The 21746-nt window shown below is 37.3% G+C and overlaps 1 protein-coding gene across 1 annotated transcript in view; it reads right to left on the reverse strand.

Annotated features, from left to right (window-relative positions):
* Positions 1-4192: 4192 nt before the first annotated feature.
* Positions 4193-21746, reverse strand: part of Ggamma30A (guanine nucleotide-binding protein subunit gamma-e) — a 35962-nt gene continuing 18408 nt past the window's right edge. Inside the window, exon 4 of the mRNA XM_089734527.1 lies at positions 4193-6476. Within this exon, the coding sequence (XP_089590653.1) occupies positions 6371-6476 (106 nt within the window). The 3' untranslated portion in view covers positions 4193-6370. The remainder of the gene's footprint in view (positions 6477-21746) is intronic.

Below are 21746 nucleotides of genomic sequence, written 5' to 3' on the forward strand. Positions count from 1 at the left end.
AATTTTATAACGTTTGTCAAGTGGTCTTGTCTTTTTGGTGGATTTGTTTCATTTCTGGACAAATAGCTAGAAACATTATGACTAGCCAATTTCTTGTTTAAGGTTGGCATCAAATATAATTCGATATATCATCATAACTATTTTATACGATCAAATGAATACACATATTAATAATAAACAACGGCTCGAAAGGCTAATAGTCAAAAGGAAAGCCTATACGTCATACCAATGTTTGCCTGATGTTAGAATCGAACCCTGAACCCCTGGCTTAGCAGTAAAAGGCGTTAACGACTATGCTACCGAGTAAGTCGAATACTGAACTTAGCCAAAAAAAAAAACTATAAAACACTAGTATTTATTTCTTCTTTTTTACTTTCATTATTTTTACTATTTATTCTTACATTTCTCTTCTTTTTTTCAAGCCCGCTGAGTTTTTCGCCGGATCTTCTCAGTGGGTCGCGTTTCCGATCCGGTGGTAGATTCTGCGAAGCACGGCTCTTGCTAGGGTCAGTGTTAGCAAATTCGTCATGTTTGAACCCCGCGAGCTCACCTACTAGTTAAGGTTAGCTGAAATAGCCTCTCAAGGCTATAAGCTTAGGTAGAAAAAAAAAAGACGTGTGGCACTCGGGGACGGCCGCGGTAAAGCTATTGCAAAGCATTTTTATCAACTTATGGAATTACAATTAGACAATAATAATTTAATATTAAAACAATAATAATAGGACCACGCTATATTTATAAACATTAACAAAAGCAAAACATTAACTGTCCCCTTCACATTCATAAGCTGAGAGATGGGCAGACTTTTCATGATGCTCATGCAGTGCGACGTCACGCCGTGCGCTTATTCACAAACACTACACCAGCGCAACGTGTGAATGTGTTGAACGCGAGCTACATAGTAGGCGTAGTGGGGGTGTCAGGTTATTTTCGTTACGGAATTTCTTGATTCAGTCGCCGCGTACAAGGCCCGCGATAGAAGCTATCCAATAGCTTAAAAACTTTTCTTCCACTAACGTTTCGACATATCGAAAATAACATAATTTTTTTTTGGACTGCTTTATGTCGGTTTCCGTACAATGAAGAGTTAACAAAAGTATCCCCCAAATCACTCGTCCGGTAATGTTCGGTGCTAAAGTATGAGTTTATGTTACGGGGCGAAACGGTATGAGCGCAAATTGCGGCCGCTCGGTTAATTTATGGGCACCCTACGCATGGAGACCGCTGGATGGGTCCGGAACGAAGGAAACCTTTGTAAATGTTTTGTGAAAACGACATTTGTTTACGCACACTCATATGCGGGTATAGCGTACAGCGGGTACGTGTCGCGGTCCTTTTTTTATTTTTTTTATTGTTTAAATGGGCGGTCGAGCTCACAGCCCACCTGGTGTTAAGTGGTTACTGGAGCCCATAGACATCTACGACGTAAATGCGCCGCACACCTTGAGATATAAGTTCTAAGGTCTCAGTATGGTTCCAACGCTTCACGGCAGAAATAGGCGGGCTCGTGATACCTACCCTTGCGTACTCACAAGAGGTCCTGTAAAAAAGGCACCAGGCACCAGTAAAAAAGCATTCAAACGATATTAGCCACAAAACCGCTATATGCGACGTCAAAGGTCATCTAAATATTGTTCTAATACAATGTTATATACCTCATACTGTAAGACTGTAAGCTAGTCTGTCGATAAATTTAACAAATTTGTAAAAATAATACCAAAATTAGACGAATTCTTGAGCGAATTTCATGATAACATTGAGTAAAAAGAATACGCATACCCGATCCTGTAGATTGAATGGCAAACAGTCGACGTTGCCCTAAACATGTCATTACAGATCCTCCCGATCCATTAACGGTGCTTTTAGGTACCACAAGCACCGGTCACCGTCCTTGTTGAACCCGCCGCTTGCGACGAAGGGCTCGACGAGTAAATTAGTCTACAGACACAGCCCACTGAGTTTCTCGCCGGATCTTCTCTGTGGGTCGCGTTGCCGATGCGGCGGTAGATTTTACGAACGCTGCTCTTGCTAGGGCCAGTGTTAGCAACACTCCCGGTTTGAGCCTCGTGAGCTCACCTACACGTCAAGTAGAGCTGAAATAGCCTTACGGCTATCAGCATAGGTAAGAAAAGAAAAAAAGGATACCTGCAAAATGTATAGTCTCGGTAGGGCCAATGGTGGACAATATTACGCTACAACTAAAATTTCGTTCCCAAGTCTCTTTTTTTTTCAACCTATTCTAGTGACCTCGAAAGGTCATACTAGAACGAGTGTAGGTGAGCTTACGGGGCTCTAACTTGGTGTATTGAAAACACTAGCCCTAGCAAGAGCAGTGCTTCGCAGAATCCACCACCACCACCATCACTAAGAAGATCCGGCGCGAAATTCAGTGGGCTGTCTGAGGGTCCACGTCTCAAGACGGGTTACAGAATTCACATCGTCTATGGCCCCCCAGACTCTGAGGTATCTACTCACAAAAAGGAATAGCACGTAAAACCTATGTAATTCTGCTCTAAAATGAATAAAAGGCGTCTAATTCACATCAATCAATTCAAAACTCATATTCCCACAGCAATCATTCCTTCCAACTTTCTCTCCGCCACGAAACTTCTCACACATAAAACAGGCTAGGCTAATTGGTGCTTTGTTTTATATATTACGATTTATGACAGCTATTTTATTTTGTTTTAAAGGTCCTTTATATTCGATGTAATATCAAAATTTATTGTTTAGGGGTCGAGCTTTGGAACTAAATGTTATTTATCAAGCGGCCAATAGACACAATCATGTGCCACGCGGGGCCCGTAGGTATCAGTGAGTAGATAGCTGTCTGTGCCTACTGCTGATGGCCATGAGCGACGGTGACTGTAATAGGTGTAAAAGAGGCAGAATATCCGATTATAATAAAATTGAAAATAAACAATTTTTAAAATCCGAAATTCTTTTTTGTGCGATGGTGGGACCTGTTGTGAGTCCGCACGGGTAGGTACCACCGCCTCTTTCTGACGTGAAATAGTAATGCGTTTCGGTTTGAAGGGTGGAGCAGCCGTTGTACAAGCTGATATCTTAGAACTCATGTCTCAAGGTGGGTGGCGGCATTTACGTTGTATAAGTCTATGGGCTCCGGTAACCACTTAATACCAGGTGGGCCGTGAGCTCGTTCAACGACCTAAGCAATAAAAAAAAAGAAGTCAAATACCGGAGTGAATGACTGCTTCGGGGTAGAAACACAGGCATAATGGCGGTGCCTAGTGTTATATGATGATATATAGAATGAAAGCGCTCGAATGGAGCTTATTAACTTCACCTGTCAGATTAGAAGCGTCCTTCTTGCTTTAACCGCGCTTTGGGGAATAAATAAATAAAACTGTTCCAACGTTACATTAAATTTGTGCATTCATTAATTTACATTTCTTTATTACTTAGATGTGTGGACGAACTCACAGCCCACCCGGTGTTAAGTGGTTACTGGGGCCCATAGACATCTACAACGTAAATGCGACTACCCACCTTGAGATATAAGTTCTAAGGTCTCAAGTATAGTTACAACGGCTGCCCCACCCTTCAAACCGAAATGCATTACTGCTTCACGGCAGAAATAGGTAGGGCGGTGGTACCTACCCGTGCGGACTCACAAGAGATCCTACCACCAGATATTCTTGTACTTGTATCGTTTCACATACAATAATGGATTCATAAAAAGTTGCCGAGTTGACTTACTACACCTTTACAACTAGCCGTGCATTCTGACAATTTCATCAGTAAAAATCTCATTTTTTAATTGCGATCGTAGACGAGCAAGCATACGACTCATCTGAGGGTAAATAGACCCCGTCGTTCATGGACATCAGCAATTCCAAAGGCACAGTAAAGTCGCTGCCCTGATTTATTCGTAATGACGATCCTTGTGGCGAATAATTTATTTTTATTTCTTAAATCGATGGACGAGTTCACGGTAAGCCTGATTGTAAACAGGTGCTGGAGCCCATGGACATCAACAATGTTAATGTTAATGCTACTCACCTTGAGGCCTGACTTTCACGGTTTTAGAGTTCGATAGGTACTTCATCCTTCAAACCGAAACGCATTACTGTTTCACTCATTGGCTTACAATTATTATATTATATATTATAATTAAGTACCGATTTCATTGTTAGATAGACTTTTAATGTATTAATTGAAACCTCAAAAGAAGACTTTTTTTTCATTTATTTCAGTGATTACTCATACATAATTATTTATAACATACGATATCTTAATAACTATTGATTCTAAAAAAATCATTTCCAATACCATCAGCTCCTTACATATTGTTCTTTGTTTTCCTCGAATCATAATTGTAAACTTCTAAAACAATTAATAATTAATTTAAATAATGCAGAACAAGGCAATACATAATCTTTGGAAATTTGTTTAATAAAAAAAATACGAACCAAAACAAATTAACTTTTTATCGTGGAGTTGTGTCTTGAATTGCTATTGTTATGTTATATTTACGTAAAGAACAATCTCCGCCATCAAATGATACTGCAAAACAGATCCCTTATTTAAACACTAGAGGTCTTTTAATTAAATATTCCTTTTCATTTTAATTAATCCTTAATTAATGCTCTGAACTTTAAACCGTTACTTTATTCTTAAATTTAAGACTAAAAACTACTTTTTATTTTCTAAAAAAAAATATCTAAAATTAATAATATTATTTGTCTATGAAATATTGAGTTGATGGGATGCGGTGGTGGATGACAGCTTTGGATGCCGAAACATGAGCGCGCAGATTATTGTCGATGTATTAATGTCCGCCTATATCTTAGAGTAGAAGCGATTAAACAAATTGGAATTACTCACAGCCAGTATGATCTTTCACATTCCACGCTTAGATATGCTATATGGGAAGGGTATTTTTTTTTAAGATTTTTTTTTATATTTATTTTTTTAATTCTCTAACTCTACAGTGCATAAGTTTAAATTCTCTATTTAAATCGAAAAATTTTAGGGCTCTTTTAAGTTTAATCCTTTGAATGGATTTTACGCTCTAAAAGGTTCCGACGTACTCAAACTTTTCATTAGAAGATTTTGGCAACAAAACCCCCCAGGGAATAGTCTGAATACTCCCGAACCTGGAAATCTTAGATTACAATTTAGAAGTTTACAGAGGAAGCTACGAGCTTTTGATAACAACGCCTTAACTCCTCCGAATGTCCCTATCGAACTAGATAAAGTCTACTGTTTTAAGTTATTACTCAATACTTTTAATTTTCATTTTTTTTTATAGGGTTCAAGTTATTCGAAACGAACCACAGAAGCCAGGAGATAGATTATATAAATTTTAGAAGTGAGAAAAAAGAGTTTTGCTTAGCTAATTTTAGAAGCGTCACTACTGGCAACATTTGTAAGAGAAAAAAAAAGAAACACTTATAATTATTTCTTTCGAACGAGATTACGTTGGATAATTTTTTATTTAATCTTACATTTAAAATAACTACATTTTTAACGTACGCTATTATTTTCTTCTATATTTTTTTATTGCCAATATTAATTAAAGTCGCAAATGTCTCTATGTACCTTCGAATACACATTAAGTTGTGAAATGCTTTTAACCTATTTAATTGTTTTTTTAATATAAATATTATAAATATGAAGACTCGAGAGCTCTTAGAGTCTTCATATTTGATTACGTTCTAATATCTCAATGGCGGAGTCCGTTCGCACGATCGAAATAAGGTGATTATGATTTTTTAGAATCCACGCAGAATCTACACAAACAATGAAAGAGGAAGTTGCTTGTTATGTTTATGTGGAATCGTTGTGGATTCATCGGGAGTTGGAACTAAAAATTTCATTGTCAAATTGAATTTCAAGACACATTCTCCGAGACGATGCGGTTGCCAAAAATGATGGATAGATTCTTTTGTTCGCACTTTCCCGTCATTACTTTATCAATACGATATTTTCACGCCCAAACTTTCTATTTTACTATGAAATACAAAACGCAACGTATTTACAACCATTTCTAAACGTCTCATTTACCAACATAATAATATTAATATTTTTTTTCTTTATTAATTAGCACGATATTAAATGTACATCTTTAGATTTACGACTAGATTCGTTAAAAAAAAAATGATTATTAGATGAAAACAATAATTGTGTTAAATTTTTTTTGTCCTTTTCTTTCTTCTAATCGCAGTGTTCCTATTGTCTGGCTTCTAGTACTCAATAAACACTGAGTCCTTGAGCAATACTGAGTATTCCAAGTCGTTGCATCTTACCAGACATTTTTTTTTAAATTGCACGTAAATTTGATGATATTTAATTGTTTTTTTTTCATTCATCTTAATTTTAATTTATTTTTTAATTGTATTTTCGTTTACATAATAATGCATTTTCCTTTTTCGGCCCAAGGGTTGTTCTTTTTGTCCGGAGCGTGTATCAGGGGGTCGTTCTTCTCATTCTCTTCAACGTACTCCCTCATCCTGTAACAAGGTATAATTGCATTAGATTATTATTGACAAAGAACCGTTCTAGATTTTCATTGGAGACTAGCTGACCCGGCAGACTTCGTAGTGCCTCAATCGATAAATAAAAGACCTAAACTTTTGTATAAAATAAACTTAAAACAAACAAAAGGAAGGACGGGGGACACATCAAAGGAAAAACGAAATAGTAATTTTTATTTAATTCCGAGCATTTTCATATTTATCTAGCTTTTAAACCTTCTCTGGACTTCCACAAATAATTCAAGACCAAAATTAGCCAAATCGGTCCAGCCGTTCTCGAGTTTTAGCGAGACTAACGAACAGCAATTCATTTTTATATATTAAGTAGTTTATTTTATTTATTTATTTATTTCTTAGATGGGTGGACGAGCTCACAACCCACAACAAAGTGGTTACTGGAGCCCATCGACATTAAATAAGCAGGGTGGTGTTACCTACTCGTTCGGACTCACAAGAGGTCCCACCACCAGTAATAAGGTGAAGTGGCCGAGCTTTTTGTATAATTCTACATATTTGAATTTTACAATAGCTACACTAGTCATGTCCCAACGTGACCGACGCACAAACAAACCTGAATTAGAACGGCGAAAGCTCTGTTTGTTTTTACTTTGAGTTTTCGTGTTTCGTAACTCCGGAGTGTACTCCTAAATTTTATATAGGCTGCGTACGTTTGTTTAGTTGTAAAACTTTCCAGTGCTTGAAACGTTTCAGACACTGGTGAGAGAGAGAGAGGTCAGAGACTTTTACTGGTGAGTCCGCACGGGTAGGTGCCTATTTCTGCCGTGACGTAGTAATGCGTTTCGGTTCAAAGGACGGGGCAGCCGTTGTAACTATACTGAGACCTTAGAACTTATATCTCAAGGTGGGTGGCGCATTTACGTTGTAGATGTCTATGGGCTCCAGTAACCACTTAACACCAGGTGGGCTGTGAGCTCGTCCACCCATCTAAGCAATAAAAAAAATAGATTAGGTGAAGAAAAATTGATATCACAGGTTGCCTGCGATATATCTCGGATAACACGCCCCAAATCAGTCAAGACCGAAAAAAAGTTTGCCCGTTTTAACATTTTCATCAAGGAGAAATAAATCCGATATTTTTGTTCTTTCATTAACCAAACACGACAGCGGAGATTTCGGCGTAATATGTTTAGCGGAAACGGGCCGAGTTGGGTGTTTTGATAAATTATTCAGTTTGGCAAAGGTAAGGTTGATGCCATTCAAATATCGCCATAATACGTATCAAGGGTAGCCCGGCGAAATTATTCCTTGTTCTGTTATTTTGTCCTTTGCTTGCGTTGTCCTTTTTACGATTGTATACTTTTAATCTTGATAGGGCTTTGCTTTTGAAGTGAAGTTTGTAAAATTAGAGTATTGTTTGTTCAAGGTTCAAAGGATATTAGAAAAAAAAATATTGAATTGCGTGAGGAGTTTCAGAGATGATTCTAAAGTGATTCTCTTTTGAACATGGAATCGAACTGATGGGTCTGAATTTTATTGTACTAAAAGCAATCGGGTCATATGGCTTTTCAGTAATACAAGCAACGGTCGTGTATACTGTCAACCTTTAAATGATCAATAACCAAAGCCTACCCGCTTCAGGTATCGAAAAAGGATATGTTGGAAATGTTTCCTAACGAGAACATTTTCTATCTTATAGACATGTTTTTTTAATTATTGTGAGCGAGATCAATTTTTTTTTGCTTTAGATTTTCCATGCATACCGTATGGATTTGATTGTCATTAGGCGAATTTTTTTGGAAGGTGTCTATGATTACGAGGCTATTTTAGGTACAAATTTACCTAATAAAATCGGAATTGAAAATGGACATCAATCAAAACACCATTCACGAACTTAATGAAAGCTAGTTTATCTATTGTTATTACATTATTAGCCCCACAGACAGAGCTCAGTGAGTTACTCGCCGAATCTTTTCAGTGGGTCGTGTTTCCGATCCGGTGGTAGATTCTGCGAAGCACTGCTCTTGTTAGGGCTAGTGTTAGCAAACTCTCTCAAGTTGAGCCCCGTGAGCTCACCTACCGATCTGCGTGTAGTTGGAATAGCCTTTTAGGCTACCAGTAGGGAAAAAAACATTATTTCCTTTACAGTTCTTTACAGTTAACGTGGTTACGGTTGCCTGAGGTGTTATACTTTGTTGAAGTCTAAATATTGTGAGAACCCTCTAATTTCGAAAGAACCAATAGCATCTTGAGGTCTGGCAGTTTGCATGATTTGGTTTTTCGTCTTATCTTATTTCTTATTTTTACCATAAGAGGATCCCAAGTGTTAAATAAAGCATAAGACTAATTTAGCACTTGGAGTCTTGTTATCTTAATTTTGTTTTTTTTTTTTAAATAATTGACGTAATTAAGTAATACCCTATAAAGAAAACAAGGTAATTCCTCGCACGGTGCGAGGGGCCATTGAAATAAATTAAAAACACACTAAATAGCTTTAATAAAGGAGGTAATTGGTGTCTATCTACAATAATATTACTCTAAAATGGTTATATATATATATTTGATTGTAATAGGTGGGTGAACGAGCTTACCGTCAAATGGTGTGAGGTGAGAATCGGAGACGATGCTTTAATTTTATTGGAGATTATTTTACCCTTAAAACCGGACTATTTTCAAGAAAATCGGGCTTCTTTAGTACACGCGACACGTGCTTTACTTAAGGACGTGAATCCCAAAAGTATTTTAATGAAATGGCCAATATTTCGTAAAGAATACAAATGATCGGGCCAACTGTTTAGCGGAAAACACTTATCGAGGAAGTCGATAAGATAATGCGTAATTGGAAACGTATTTAAGCCTTTCGGCGTGATACTTTCATGCTGTGATCGATCGACTGTGTCAGCTAATTAACTATTAAATATTTCGTTATAAGCCAGTAAACGTCCACTGCTATATTGGCCTCGTCCAAGCTTTGCCCAATGACAGTCTCAACGCAGCACGCATTCAGCGCTTCCTTGCGATCTTTAGCGGTCGTTGGTTCTACTGGCGAGAGGTCCGCTCACACGGCGTTTTACGATACGAAGCGGACTGTAAATTCTGGTGTTTTTATTTATTGCTTAGATGGATGGACAGCCCACCTGGTGTTAAGTGGTTACTAGAGCCCATAGACATCTACAACGTAAATGCGCCATCCACCTTGAGATATAAGTTCTAAGGTCTCAATATAGTTACAACGGCTACCCCATCATTCAAATCGAAACGCATTACTGCTTCACGGCACAAATAGGCGAAGTGGTGGTACCTACCCGTGCGGACTCACAAGAGGTCCTACCACCAGTAATACGCAAATTATAATTTTGCAGGTTTGATTTTTACTACACGGTGTTATTCCTTCACCATGGAAGTCACTCGTGAACGTTTGGTACGTATTTCATTAGAAAAATTGGTACCCGCCTGCGGGATTCGAACACCATTGCATCGCGATACGAATGCACCGGACGTCTTATTCTTTAGGCCATGACGACTTCTGGTGGTAAGAGGTAGTATAATCCTCCATAAGTGCTTATGAAAGATAAGAGTGGCAAGATAAGGGCGGCCGGTTTTAAAAGTGGCATAGCCGTTATGGAGTACAACTATGAGTGATGTCTTGTTTCTGTGGGCTTACTTAATAACTTAAATAGCTTGATACCAGGTAGACCGTGAGCTCATTCGATAGATGCAATAAAAAGCCATACCACGCGTCGTCGGATCAACGGTTATGGGCTATGACCGTCAAACTCCCAGGTCGGACTGTCCAAGACCAGCTAGGTATGCACCGCACTTATTCACTTTACTTTTAGTCGTCGTGGCCTAAAGGATCAGACGTCCGATGCATTCGTATCTAGCGATGCAACGATGTTCGAATACCGCGGTACCAATGTTTGTAATGAAATACGTACTTAACAAATGCTCACGATGGACTTCCACGGTGAAGGAATAGCATCGTGTAATAAAAATCAAACCCGCAAAAATTTAATTTGCGTAATTACTAGTGGACCTCTTGTGATTTCGCACGGGTAGGTACCACTGCCATGCCTATTTCGGCCGTGAAGCAGTAATGCGTTTCGGTTTTAAGAGTGGGGCAGCCGTTGTAACTATACTGAGATCTTAGAACTCATAATTATCTCAAGGTGGGTGGCGGCATTTACTTTGTCTATATCTATGTCCTCCTGTAACCAATTAACACTAGGTGGGCCGTGAGCTCGTCCATTCATCTAAGCAATAAAAAATATATAAAAAAACTGCTATGATATCTATAGACTTCAATAACCAGCACTGATTGGTCTACCAATTAAACACAATAAAAAAAACCTCTGACGTCAGTATCTTCGCAATGTATGTCGTCAACCCGAAATGCGTTACACTACACAACACACACATGCACATAGCTGCCACGTGAACACACTCAAACAATTAAACTTCATTGTTTACTGTACAGTAATTAGTACAACTGCTAATAAATTTTTGACGGTACGTACCATATGTTCGCGCGTGTGGAACATGTGTGTCTCAATTCTAGCTCGATATGATCAGACATTAGACTTGTTTCTGGAAGAGGCTGCTTAGATTTTTATTGCACGATCGTTGAGTAAACGATCAGCGATTCTAGGCAGCGGCTTAGCTCTGTCCCTGGCGTTGCTGAAGTCCATGGGCGACGGTAACCACTCACCATCAGGTGGGCCGTATGCTCGTCTGCCTACAAGGGCAATAAAAAAAAAAGACGTTTTTCCTGATTGGTTCACATAGTTTTTATTGACCTAGCACGGAAAAATCGTGGCTGGTAGATATTAAACGTGTTTTTGCGTATTAGGCAATCGTGTATAGAAATAAACTTGCATACGTGATCTTATAAAAGCCTAAAGATAAATTCAAAGGTTCGCGAGACGACTAGCTAGTTCACAAAAACAAAATTACGTTATTAATATGAGATAAAAACATACGGTTGTCAAGATAATAATATATGGCATATCCTATCCTACTAATCCTATTAATATTATAAACGCGAAAGCTTTTAAGAATCTATGGATGTATATGGATGGATGGATGTTTGTTACCGTTTCACGCAAAAACTACTGAATGGATTTTAATGAAACTTTACAATAATATAGCTTACACATCAGAATAACACACAGGCTATAAATTATAATAGGCATAGTGTATATTACCCAAAATATAACGATAAGTGACAAGCAAGAAGGAAATATGTGCCATGTGCAAGCTATTTTGGCGTACGCTGCAAAAACCGTTGGAGTTACACGTACATAATGTATTTTTTTTATTGCCCTTGTAGGCAGACGAGCATACGGCCCACGGTGAGTGGTTACCGTCGCCCATGGACTTCAGCAATGCCATGGGCAGAGCAAAGCCACTGCCTACCGCTTAATACTCCCCACAAGACTCGTTTGAAGAAGGACATGTTATAGCACTCGGGAAACACCGTGGAGGGGAGCTCATTCCATAGCTGGATAGTATGAGGCAAAAAAACCTCTGGAAACGCACTGTGGATGAACGCAGTGGCTCCAGGTAGTATGGATGATATCTACTCCGGTGGCGGGCGGTGCGATGGTAAAAACGAGATGCCGGTATCATCTCGAACAATTCCTCAGAGCTCTCGCCATGGAACATACGGTACAAAATACAGAGGGAATCGAAGTCCCTCCGCAGACCCAGAGGTTCCAAACGATCCGTGATGGAAATGTTTATCTTCAATAGTTTTACAAAAAAGGCTGTGATGGCATATATCTATCTTTTATTTGTAAGCCATTATCGCCAATATACTGTACCATATATATATATAAGATTTTAGATATGTTACGTTGTTTTTTTATTGCGTTTATGACTGTCAGGACAAGATTTGTATACAAGAACATTCAATAAGGTCAATAATAAATTACAGTTCTCGAAGCGAAGCGAGGGCGGGTCGTTAGTTATACATAGCATAATATTGTAATGCCGACCAATAACATAGTAAAAATAGTTTGACTTCTGTCTGTATGCATATGTTATAGCTCATGACAGCTTAAGATAATTAATCATTTATAAAAATATTGAGAAATATATAAAAAATTTTTTGTATTGTGTCTGTGTTAAAACTTGTAATGTATGTATCAATTGCCTAATTGATAAAACTTGACTGGTTAGGAATATTCTAAATTATTTTCTTAAGCATATGAAGTTTAAATTCGAGTTGACGTTTTCAAATACCCCGTTTCTTTATTACAACAATTCAAACTGCTTATCGAGGTAATAGAAACAACAGTTTGTATGTATGTTAATGTTTAATTAAACTTCGTAATAACCCACGCCAAAAAAATTGGGCATTTTTTTCCGACAGCTGAAGGGATGCCTTCTGTGTATGTATACAGCCGTAATTCCCTTTGCCTTTGTGCCGTAAAAAGGTGAAATACGACCCTGGCTACCGGCCCTTTTACCTTAAATGCGGGATTAACTCGGTTCGCGCCGTAATGAAATCTTTTTCTTGTTTCACAATTCATTTTGTAGGGAGGTTTATTAAATAGAGTCGACAACGATCTGACGGTAGTTAGCTTTTATTATGATTGGCGCAAGGATTTAGAAAGTGTCTCTAACGCACTTACATTAACAGATTTTGATTGGCACAGACAAGCAGATAAGATCACACTGATAAAGCGTTGACCAGTTAAACATAATTTGAAATTAGCATTAAGCGTACTCATTTTAAAATTTTGCAATCTTATTTCATCAGACACATGAACATATTATAGTATGAAGCCAAAAAAACTGTGTGACTTTAAAAAAATAATTATAAATAAGCATTAATGAAAGCGATGCCGATGCCTTTAAAAAAATCAGTGACATAGTACTCCTTTTGTTCATTTGTAGACTTTTTGGCGGGAACGAGAGGAGTGAAGTTGTGTGATTTGTTTTATTTTGTCTATTTATTGTTTCTTCAGGTTTAAATGTGTAATAACGGTGGTTTATTAACTGTTTAATATCTGTGGAAGTGCACAAATGTGGGAAAATGAAACAAAGCCGCTGGACGTAACTTTTCGGGTTCCTCCAAAAAGTCCACTGAAAAACTCTCAGTAAATGACCACCATGTTACTGAGATTATATTTCATCCCATATCATCTCATCTCATTTCATTTAATTTCATCCCAGTTGATTAATTAATTCAAATTCATCAAAGTCTCAAATTAATCATCTTCATTTAATTTAATTTCATTTTACTCCATATTATCATTTTTCATAAAAATAAGAATATAAATTAAAATAAAACATGACTTAAAGGTCTTAGTTACAAGGTCATAAAATCCCTTAAAAAAAATTCATGTTAAGTCAAAAAAAGTTATCAATATGATCGTATCTTATTGTTAATCTCAAAACACTGCGCCCCTGACTGTTGCGCCGTGGGTTCGATTCCCACTTCGGGCAAACATTGGGTGATGAACAGTTATGTTTGCGCTATATCTGAGTGTTCACTATCTATATATTTAAACGTATATATGTATGTTTATCAGTCTTTGATACCCATAACACAGGGAATCCCAGATAGGGGCCGGATGACCGTGCATGAGTTGTTTCCAGTTATTGAAGTGAAACTTCTAATGCGACTTCCAGGAAGGTTGCGTTAAACATTTAACACTAACATACTAGAAAGAGACAGAGCGAGAGTGAATGCGTGTTACAGGTCAGCGCGAGCGTTAGCAATGAATAGCGTCCAATATTTTAATGAAGTATTTAAAATATATATAACATAATATATTTATTTCTCTATCTATAATTTAAAATACGAGTATAGTATATATAATATAAATGTGAAGATGTCGCATCTCTTAAACACAGCATTGCCTATTACAAGAGCAATCTGATTTAAAGATGAAAAATGAAGAAAACCACAATACCACACACACACAAGAGAAGTTTCACTTCATTCACGTGCACCAAATTGCACGCGCACCGATTTTTATTATTATAGTTATTATTATTATTGAACAAAGCTTAAAAATATTTAATTTTGATTTAAAAATCAGTATCTAATGAAAAATTATTTTTCATTAATAATAAGTTTTCCGAAATGGTTTTTCAATCGATGAATGTAAAAAAAGTACTAAGCCGATTGTAAGCAAAAGTAAATTTTCATGTTCATGTAAAATTAAACTTCGGCAACGAAGCACCACGTCGCTACCAGCTTAATAAGACTTCGCTTTGTATTTTACAGGGAGCCGTCAAACTTCTCCAGCGCCCTAAAGCCGGCGTGGGTGGGGGAAGTTGCAAAGGGCCGCCGAAAACAATACAATTATCAGTAATAGGTGTATCGCGAACGAGTCCTCCTTGTGTACACAGTGTATGTACATAGCAGAAGTGCGGTTTTCTACATGTTTTCGGTTCGGTGCGTTTCGGTTTGAAGGGCGGGGCAGCCGTTGTAACTATACTGAGACCTTAGAACTTATATCTCAAGGTGGGTGGCGCATTTAAGTTGTAAATGTCTATGGGATCCGGTAACTACTTAACAACAGGTGAGCTGTGAGCTCGTCCACCCTTCTAAGGAAAAATTTTTTTTTTATGAAAAACATATTCATAAATTTTTACACTATGGCCTTATTTAAAGGAAGATAAAGGTTAGTTCTGTTATGAGATTTATCTGATTTTGAATTGTTAAACAAAAAAAAACGGTCTCATAGAACCGTTTTTGCTATTTCGAGTACTAAATCTTTGTCAGCAGTGATAAGAGTAGAGAATACCGGTAAGATATAAGCATTCAAAGAAACATCGACATAAATTAGCATTATTGTGACTCAATTCAAGAAATAGGTCCTCGGATTATGCCTGACAATATCTGTTGTTAAATTGTTTAATAGAGATAATTTATAAGTGTCATTTACTATTTGAAGTCTCCTGCAAATTTCTGAATCCAGGGTAGGGCCTAAGATATTTGATGTCAGAGGCGTAAAATTATAGATAAAATCATATCTAGTGCATTCATGCTTTAAAACAAGAAAATTAACGGCTTCTTTCTGTAAACAAATACTTCACGAATTCTACTGAATGAGAAAAAAAAACATACATCCTATTTCTGCCGTGAAGCAGTAATGCGTTTCGGTTTGAATTATGGGGCAGTCGTTGTAACTATACTGAGACCTTAGAATTTATATCTCAAGGTGGGTGGCGCATTTACGTCGTAGATGTGTATGGGCTCCAGTAACCACTTAACACCAGGTAGGCCGAAGAGCTCGTCCACCCTTCTAAGCGATAAAAAACAATACATTATAAGAACGTAAGGACTGTGTTATCCGCAACTGTGCAAGGTCACCCCCTGACAAAGGGAGTCGTTTCTGGGTCAGTTATTTCGGGTAAGTACCAAACAGCATGTTGATGACATTCTCACTTTAATTTTATACGGGGAGCGTGTTTAAGGGGCCGTTTACTCATCAGCCTTTGAGTTGTTTGAACGTACAACATTTTGGACGCACCTGGGTTCGTTTAGTTGGGAGTTTTGTTTCAAACGACGCGATCCTAGTCCGCAGAACCGCAATGTACTGTAAATTATGATTTCAGCTCTGGAGGCCGTGTTTTAAAATATAGCGTTAGAACAGTCTCATTAAGATAGCCGAGTGTTAAGGTTTGGTGTGGGTAAAAAAATAGGAGAGAGAAAGCCAACATACATTTAACATTGAAAACTTATTTTTTTATTTTTTTATTGCCTTTGTAGGCAGACGGGCATACGGCCCACCTGATGGTGAGTGGTTACCGTCGCCCATGGACTTCAGCAATGCCAGGGGCAGAACCAAGCCGCTGCCTACCGCGGGCAGGTAGACGGGCAGGTATAATTATACAATAGGCGGTCTTATCAACAACTGTTTTAATCTAGACAAATTTCGAAAGAGACTTAACAACCTCAATGCTGAGCTCCAGTAACTAAGTGACACTAAATTATAGATGCGTAATGTAATGATAAATAAGAAATACGCAATATAGAGGGCATAAAATTGGGAAGTCACTAAACTTGCTCCAGACATTTATGGCAATGCCTACCCACAAAATCTCATCTCGTATGAAGTCAAATCAGTTATCTAATATAATGTCGCCATCTTATTTTAAATGCAAAACAGCGGGCTCTCGTGAAATATCAGATCCTTAAACTACACGCTCAAAGTCAAATCATCATTGTCCTGCCCTTCTCCCAGTCACCTGGGGTCGGCGCAACATGTTTTCTCCTTCCATACTCTTCTATCATACACCATTTCTTCGCTCACTCCCCTCCTACCCATATCGTCTTTCACACAATCCATCCATTTCTTCTTAGGTCTACCTCTTCCTCTAAATCCTTCCACATTCATAGTTAACACTCTCATAACAACCTCATTTTCATTCCGTCTCATCACATGTCCATACCATCCCAAACGTGCACTCCTCAGCTTCTCTGTCACAGGTGCCACTTTCAGACTTCCTCTAACATATTCATTCTGTATTCTATCCAAACGCTCAAAGTCAAATATCGGTAGCAAATCTCCGATTTCTAAATCCTATTTCTAAGCATTCGCTATGTTTTAATATAACTAGTCAGGTCATAAGTATTGTCACACAGTAAAAACTTTTCTTTTAGAATGCTGGCCACAAAAAAGTTTATTGAATTAGAATTTCGAATTGTTCATGAAATTAAAAATGTATACTTTTAGAATTTTACTCATTTTTTAATATGGAGTGGACGCTTAAAGAAGACCGTGTTGCAGTTATTGCGTTGCATCCTTGCGGTTACGCGCCAATTCAAATTTTTAACATACTGAAAAATTTGAATATAACCAAAAGATTCGCTTATCGTACCATCAAACGATACAATGAAGACTCTAGTGTAGATGACAGGTCAAGAAGTGGTCGCCCTCGGTCTGTTAGGACTCCGGCAGTGATAAAAGCTGTGAAGGCGCGAATTCAAAGAAATCCCAAACGTAAGCAGAAACTGTTGGCCCTTCAGATGGGGTTAAGCAGAACCACGGTGAAAAGGGTGTTAAATGAAGACTTAGGGCTTCGGGCATATCGAAGAAAAACAGGACATCGTTTGAATGCTCGTCTAATGGACCTGAGACTGAAGAGATGCCGCGCTTTGTTGAAGCGGTACGCGGGAAAAAAAAATAGGGAAATTCTTTTTTCGGATGAAAAAATTTTTACCGTAGAAGAGAGCTACAACAAACAAAATGATAAGGTGTACGCACACAGTAGTGAAGAAGCGAGCAACCGTATTCCGCGTGTCCAACGAGGTCATTTTCCATCCTCGCTCATGGTATGGTTGGGAGTTTCTTATTGGGACTTAACAGAGGTACATTTTTGTGAGAAAGGTGTAAAAACGAATGCAGTTGTGTATCAAAATACAGTCCTGACGAACCTTGTGGAACCTGTTTCTCATACCATGTTCAATAACAGGCACTGGGTATTCCAACAAGATTCGGCGCCAGCTCATAGAGCGAAGAGCACACAAGACTGGCTGGCGGCGCGTGAAATCGACTTCATCCGGCACGAAGACTGGCCCTCCTCCAGTCCAGATTTGAATCCGTTAGATTACAAGATATGGCAACACTTGGAGGAAAAGGCGTGTTCAAGGCCTCATCCTAATTTGGAGTCACTCAAGACATCCTTGATTAAGGCAGCCGCCGATATTGACATGGACCTCGTTCGTGCTGCGATAGACGACTGGCCGCGCAGATTGAAGGCCTGTATTCAAAATCACGGAGGTCATTTTGAATAAACTTTAGTGTCATAAGAATCTATGTTTTGTTAAGTTCATTTTGGTATATGAATGGTTACATAATGAATAAACTTGTTTCAATTATTTTACATTAAACATGTGACAGAATTTATGACCTGACTAGGTATGTATTAATATTAAGCATTGCGACGCGTCTTCATTTATTTAAATCCGTGTTTCAAGCAGTTCAATTATCTATCTGCCTCTACTACTTGTACATTGACTTAGAAACTCACGAGACTCAAAAAAAAAATATGAATTTGCTCATCACACTGATAGGTGTCGCCATATTTCTGTCACGAAGCAGTAATGCATCCCGTTTGAAGGTTGGGGCAGCCATAACACAATACAGACTTCGAAGCCCATCGATATCAAAATAAAAGCTCGAAGAAACAAAATACGCTTTTAATTATAACAATAAATGGGAACAACTCACACACGGTCATCCGGTCCCAATTTAGGATTCCCTGATCGAAGGAAAGAGGTGGGCTGTGAGCTCGTCCACGCATCTAAGCAATAAAAAAAAAACAAAAAAATATTTTCAGAGAGATAAATTCTAATTCATTTGTCAGGATAACAACGCAGTCCGTTTCTTAGTTTCTCTGTGACATCGTCTCACGTTTCCTGTAACCGAGTTAAGTCTCGGAGTTTATGAGCGGACACACACGGGGTGAAAAATTATCACGTGCCTTTCGTAAGACAAGATTCGCGGCACGTTCCCTCAGTTCCCCCCTCAAAGAAAATTTAATTCGCCTTCGAAGCATGCGAAACGTGTTGTGCACGTTCCAACCGAATTATAAAATTTAGTTTGTCACTCGTATACATTTATTTATATATTTATTTTTATTATATATAATTATTTAATTAATTAATTAATGAACAAATTATTTATTTATTTATTTATTTATATATTTATTGTTGATATAGAAGTAGAAACACAATCGTAATTTTCATCTGTGCTTTAATTAGGTGATAAAAAACCTGTATCTCAAGCAGCAGTACGATTGATGGATGATTGTAATGAATGATTCCTGTGTGTCTTTATTTTTTCGAATTTAACACATAAAAGCTTTTTTTTATTAATTAGAAAAAAGTTGTTACGTTTTTCTTTGTTTAAATAGAAAAGTTTTCATGCCTAGTTAGCTTTCGAAAAAAAATTGAGATTTATCTCTATGTACGTCAAATAGAGTTTTATAACTAATAAAACATAGTAATTAATAGCGTGCAGTTGAGCTGAGTTAAAATTCTAAAATAAACATTCTAATTATGTTGTCTTGGTGATTCTGATCAAAGTTTTCGATGAAATAATAAAATTGTTGTATTGTAATCCTTGACATACGCACGCAAGGTTTTAACTTAAACGGACGTAGTGGTGTTTGTCAGAAAACAATATTTTTTCGTGAGACGTAGTATTTCATATTGGGAACAAAAAAAAAAATGTTTTGTTGAATAGCCCTTTGTTCATTTTGCATATTTAAAAAAAAACCCTAGAGCGAAACGACTAGCGGTTATATTCGCTTGCGTGATACAAAGTGATTTTAAAAATCCATTTATTTACTTTTTTTTAAATTTACGTTCCAAAATAACTTTTTATAGTAATTCTTTTTTTAAAATTAAAATTTAAGAAAATTATTATGATCATACTAATGTGATAGCGTCAAAAGCTTGCTATTGGTAGCTACTTCAGCAACGAACAATTTTTGCGTGATATCGTTTCTAACATGCTTTTATAAGCAATTAATTAATAATAGCATTTAGAAGAAGAAAAAAAATACCTGAAAAACCGCTTAATTTCGTACCACAGACTTATCTCTGCTAGAATGCATCCAATTTTAGAGTCTATCTGGTCGCAATTATATTATTTTTATTGCCTTAGTTGGGAGTCGAGCATACGGCCCACCTGATGGTGAGTGGTTACCGTTGCCCATGGATGTCAGCAATGCCAGAGTCAGAGTTAATTCGCTGCCTACCGTTATATATTCTCCTTTGAAGATGGACATACCATAGCGCTCGTGAAAGACGGTAGAGGAGATTTTTTCAAAAAATGAACATATTGTTAAAATATAGTTAAAAATAAATATAATAATTAGTATTAAAATATACATATCTTCCTAGCCTACTGAGTTTCTCATTGGATCTTCTCAGGTGTCGCAATTCCGATCCGGTGACAGATTCTGCGAGCACCCCTCTAGCTAGAGCTAGTGTTAGTAGTGCTAGTGGACATATATTCCTAAAATAATCAGTTGTGTGCTGCCTTTTATGACTAATAGATACTGGCGTTATCAAAAAATTGAAAGGCAAACAAAAACTATAGCGCGGTACATTGGTCGTCTCTATATTCGTCCGGACTCTGTCAACGGGGCCATTTCTCACTGCGTTTTCCGTTCGACGCTTCAGTTTTATCAATAAACAGTCGAACGCCCACGTTCCAACATAAACACTCAGCCGGGAACAAATAAATTATACAAAGCGATGATCGAACTAGAGCATCCAAATATATGTATAATGTTGGGTTACGTTCGTTCGTATTTTTGCCTTCCAACAAAGGCAACGCACGTTGCAGATGTTATTAAACAAATCGAAAATAGTTTTTCGGTTGTTTGTATGATCGAACACAAACTTAAATATTGCAACTTTAGAATTGAAGTGGCTTAATCCAAAATTCTTTTTTTAAGCTATTGTATAGCTTTTATCGCGGGCTTTGAGCGCGGCGACCGAATTAAGAAATTCCGTAACGAAAATAAAACCGACCACCTCCACTCCACCTACCATACATGGTAGCATGATGGCCAGGGGAACGTAAATGTGGGAATGCTGGTGTGAATGTGTACAGTTTGTGAATAAGCGCGCGGCGTGCATGCGCAACATGAAAAGTCTGCTCATCTCTCTCACGCGCGGTCTATATTATGAGTGTGAAGGGGACAGTTAATGTTTTGCTTTTGTTAATGTTTATAAAAATATAGCGTAGTAGTAGTAGTAGTATTTTATTATTGTTTTAATATTAAATTATTATTGTCTAATTATAATTGCATAAGTTGATAAAAAATGCTATGCAATAGCTTTACCGCGGCAGTCTCCGAGTGCCACACGTGCTAAAAATGTAGTTAACGAATTCATTGTGGTTTTTCATGTATACTTTAAGCCTTAAAACGCACACTTTAAAGCTTAAAGTATGCGCATGATTTAAAAGAGACGGAAAGTGTACTTTTTCTATTAGACTAGAATTAAAATTTAATTTTTCATTTAAAAAAAAAATCATTTTATAAAAAAGTTTATTTCTAACAATAAATACAACGCTTTTCGAATGGAAAAAAAGAGTCGAATTGAGAACCACCTCCTTTTTTGAAGTTGGTTAATAACTGAACAAAACAAAAACTGTAACAAATGGTTTATACTTTGAACGACTTATAATAAGACATAAGTCGTTCAAAGTATAAAACTCAAACTCATTTTATTAAAATTTTTAAGTCAGCCATTTCAATTCTAAACGTGCGAATTATAATAATACAACAATCATTATGGAAGTTAAG

The sequence above is a fragment of the Bombyx mandarina genome, chromosome 17, assembly GCF_030267445.1.
Source record: "Bombyx mandarina strain Sakado chromosome 17, ASM3026744v2".
Classification (NCBI taxonomy): domain Eukaryota; kingdom Metazoa; phylum Arthropoda; class Insecta; order Lepidoptera; family Bombycidae; genus Bombyx; species Bombyx mandarina.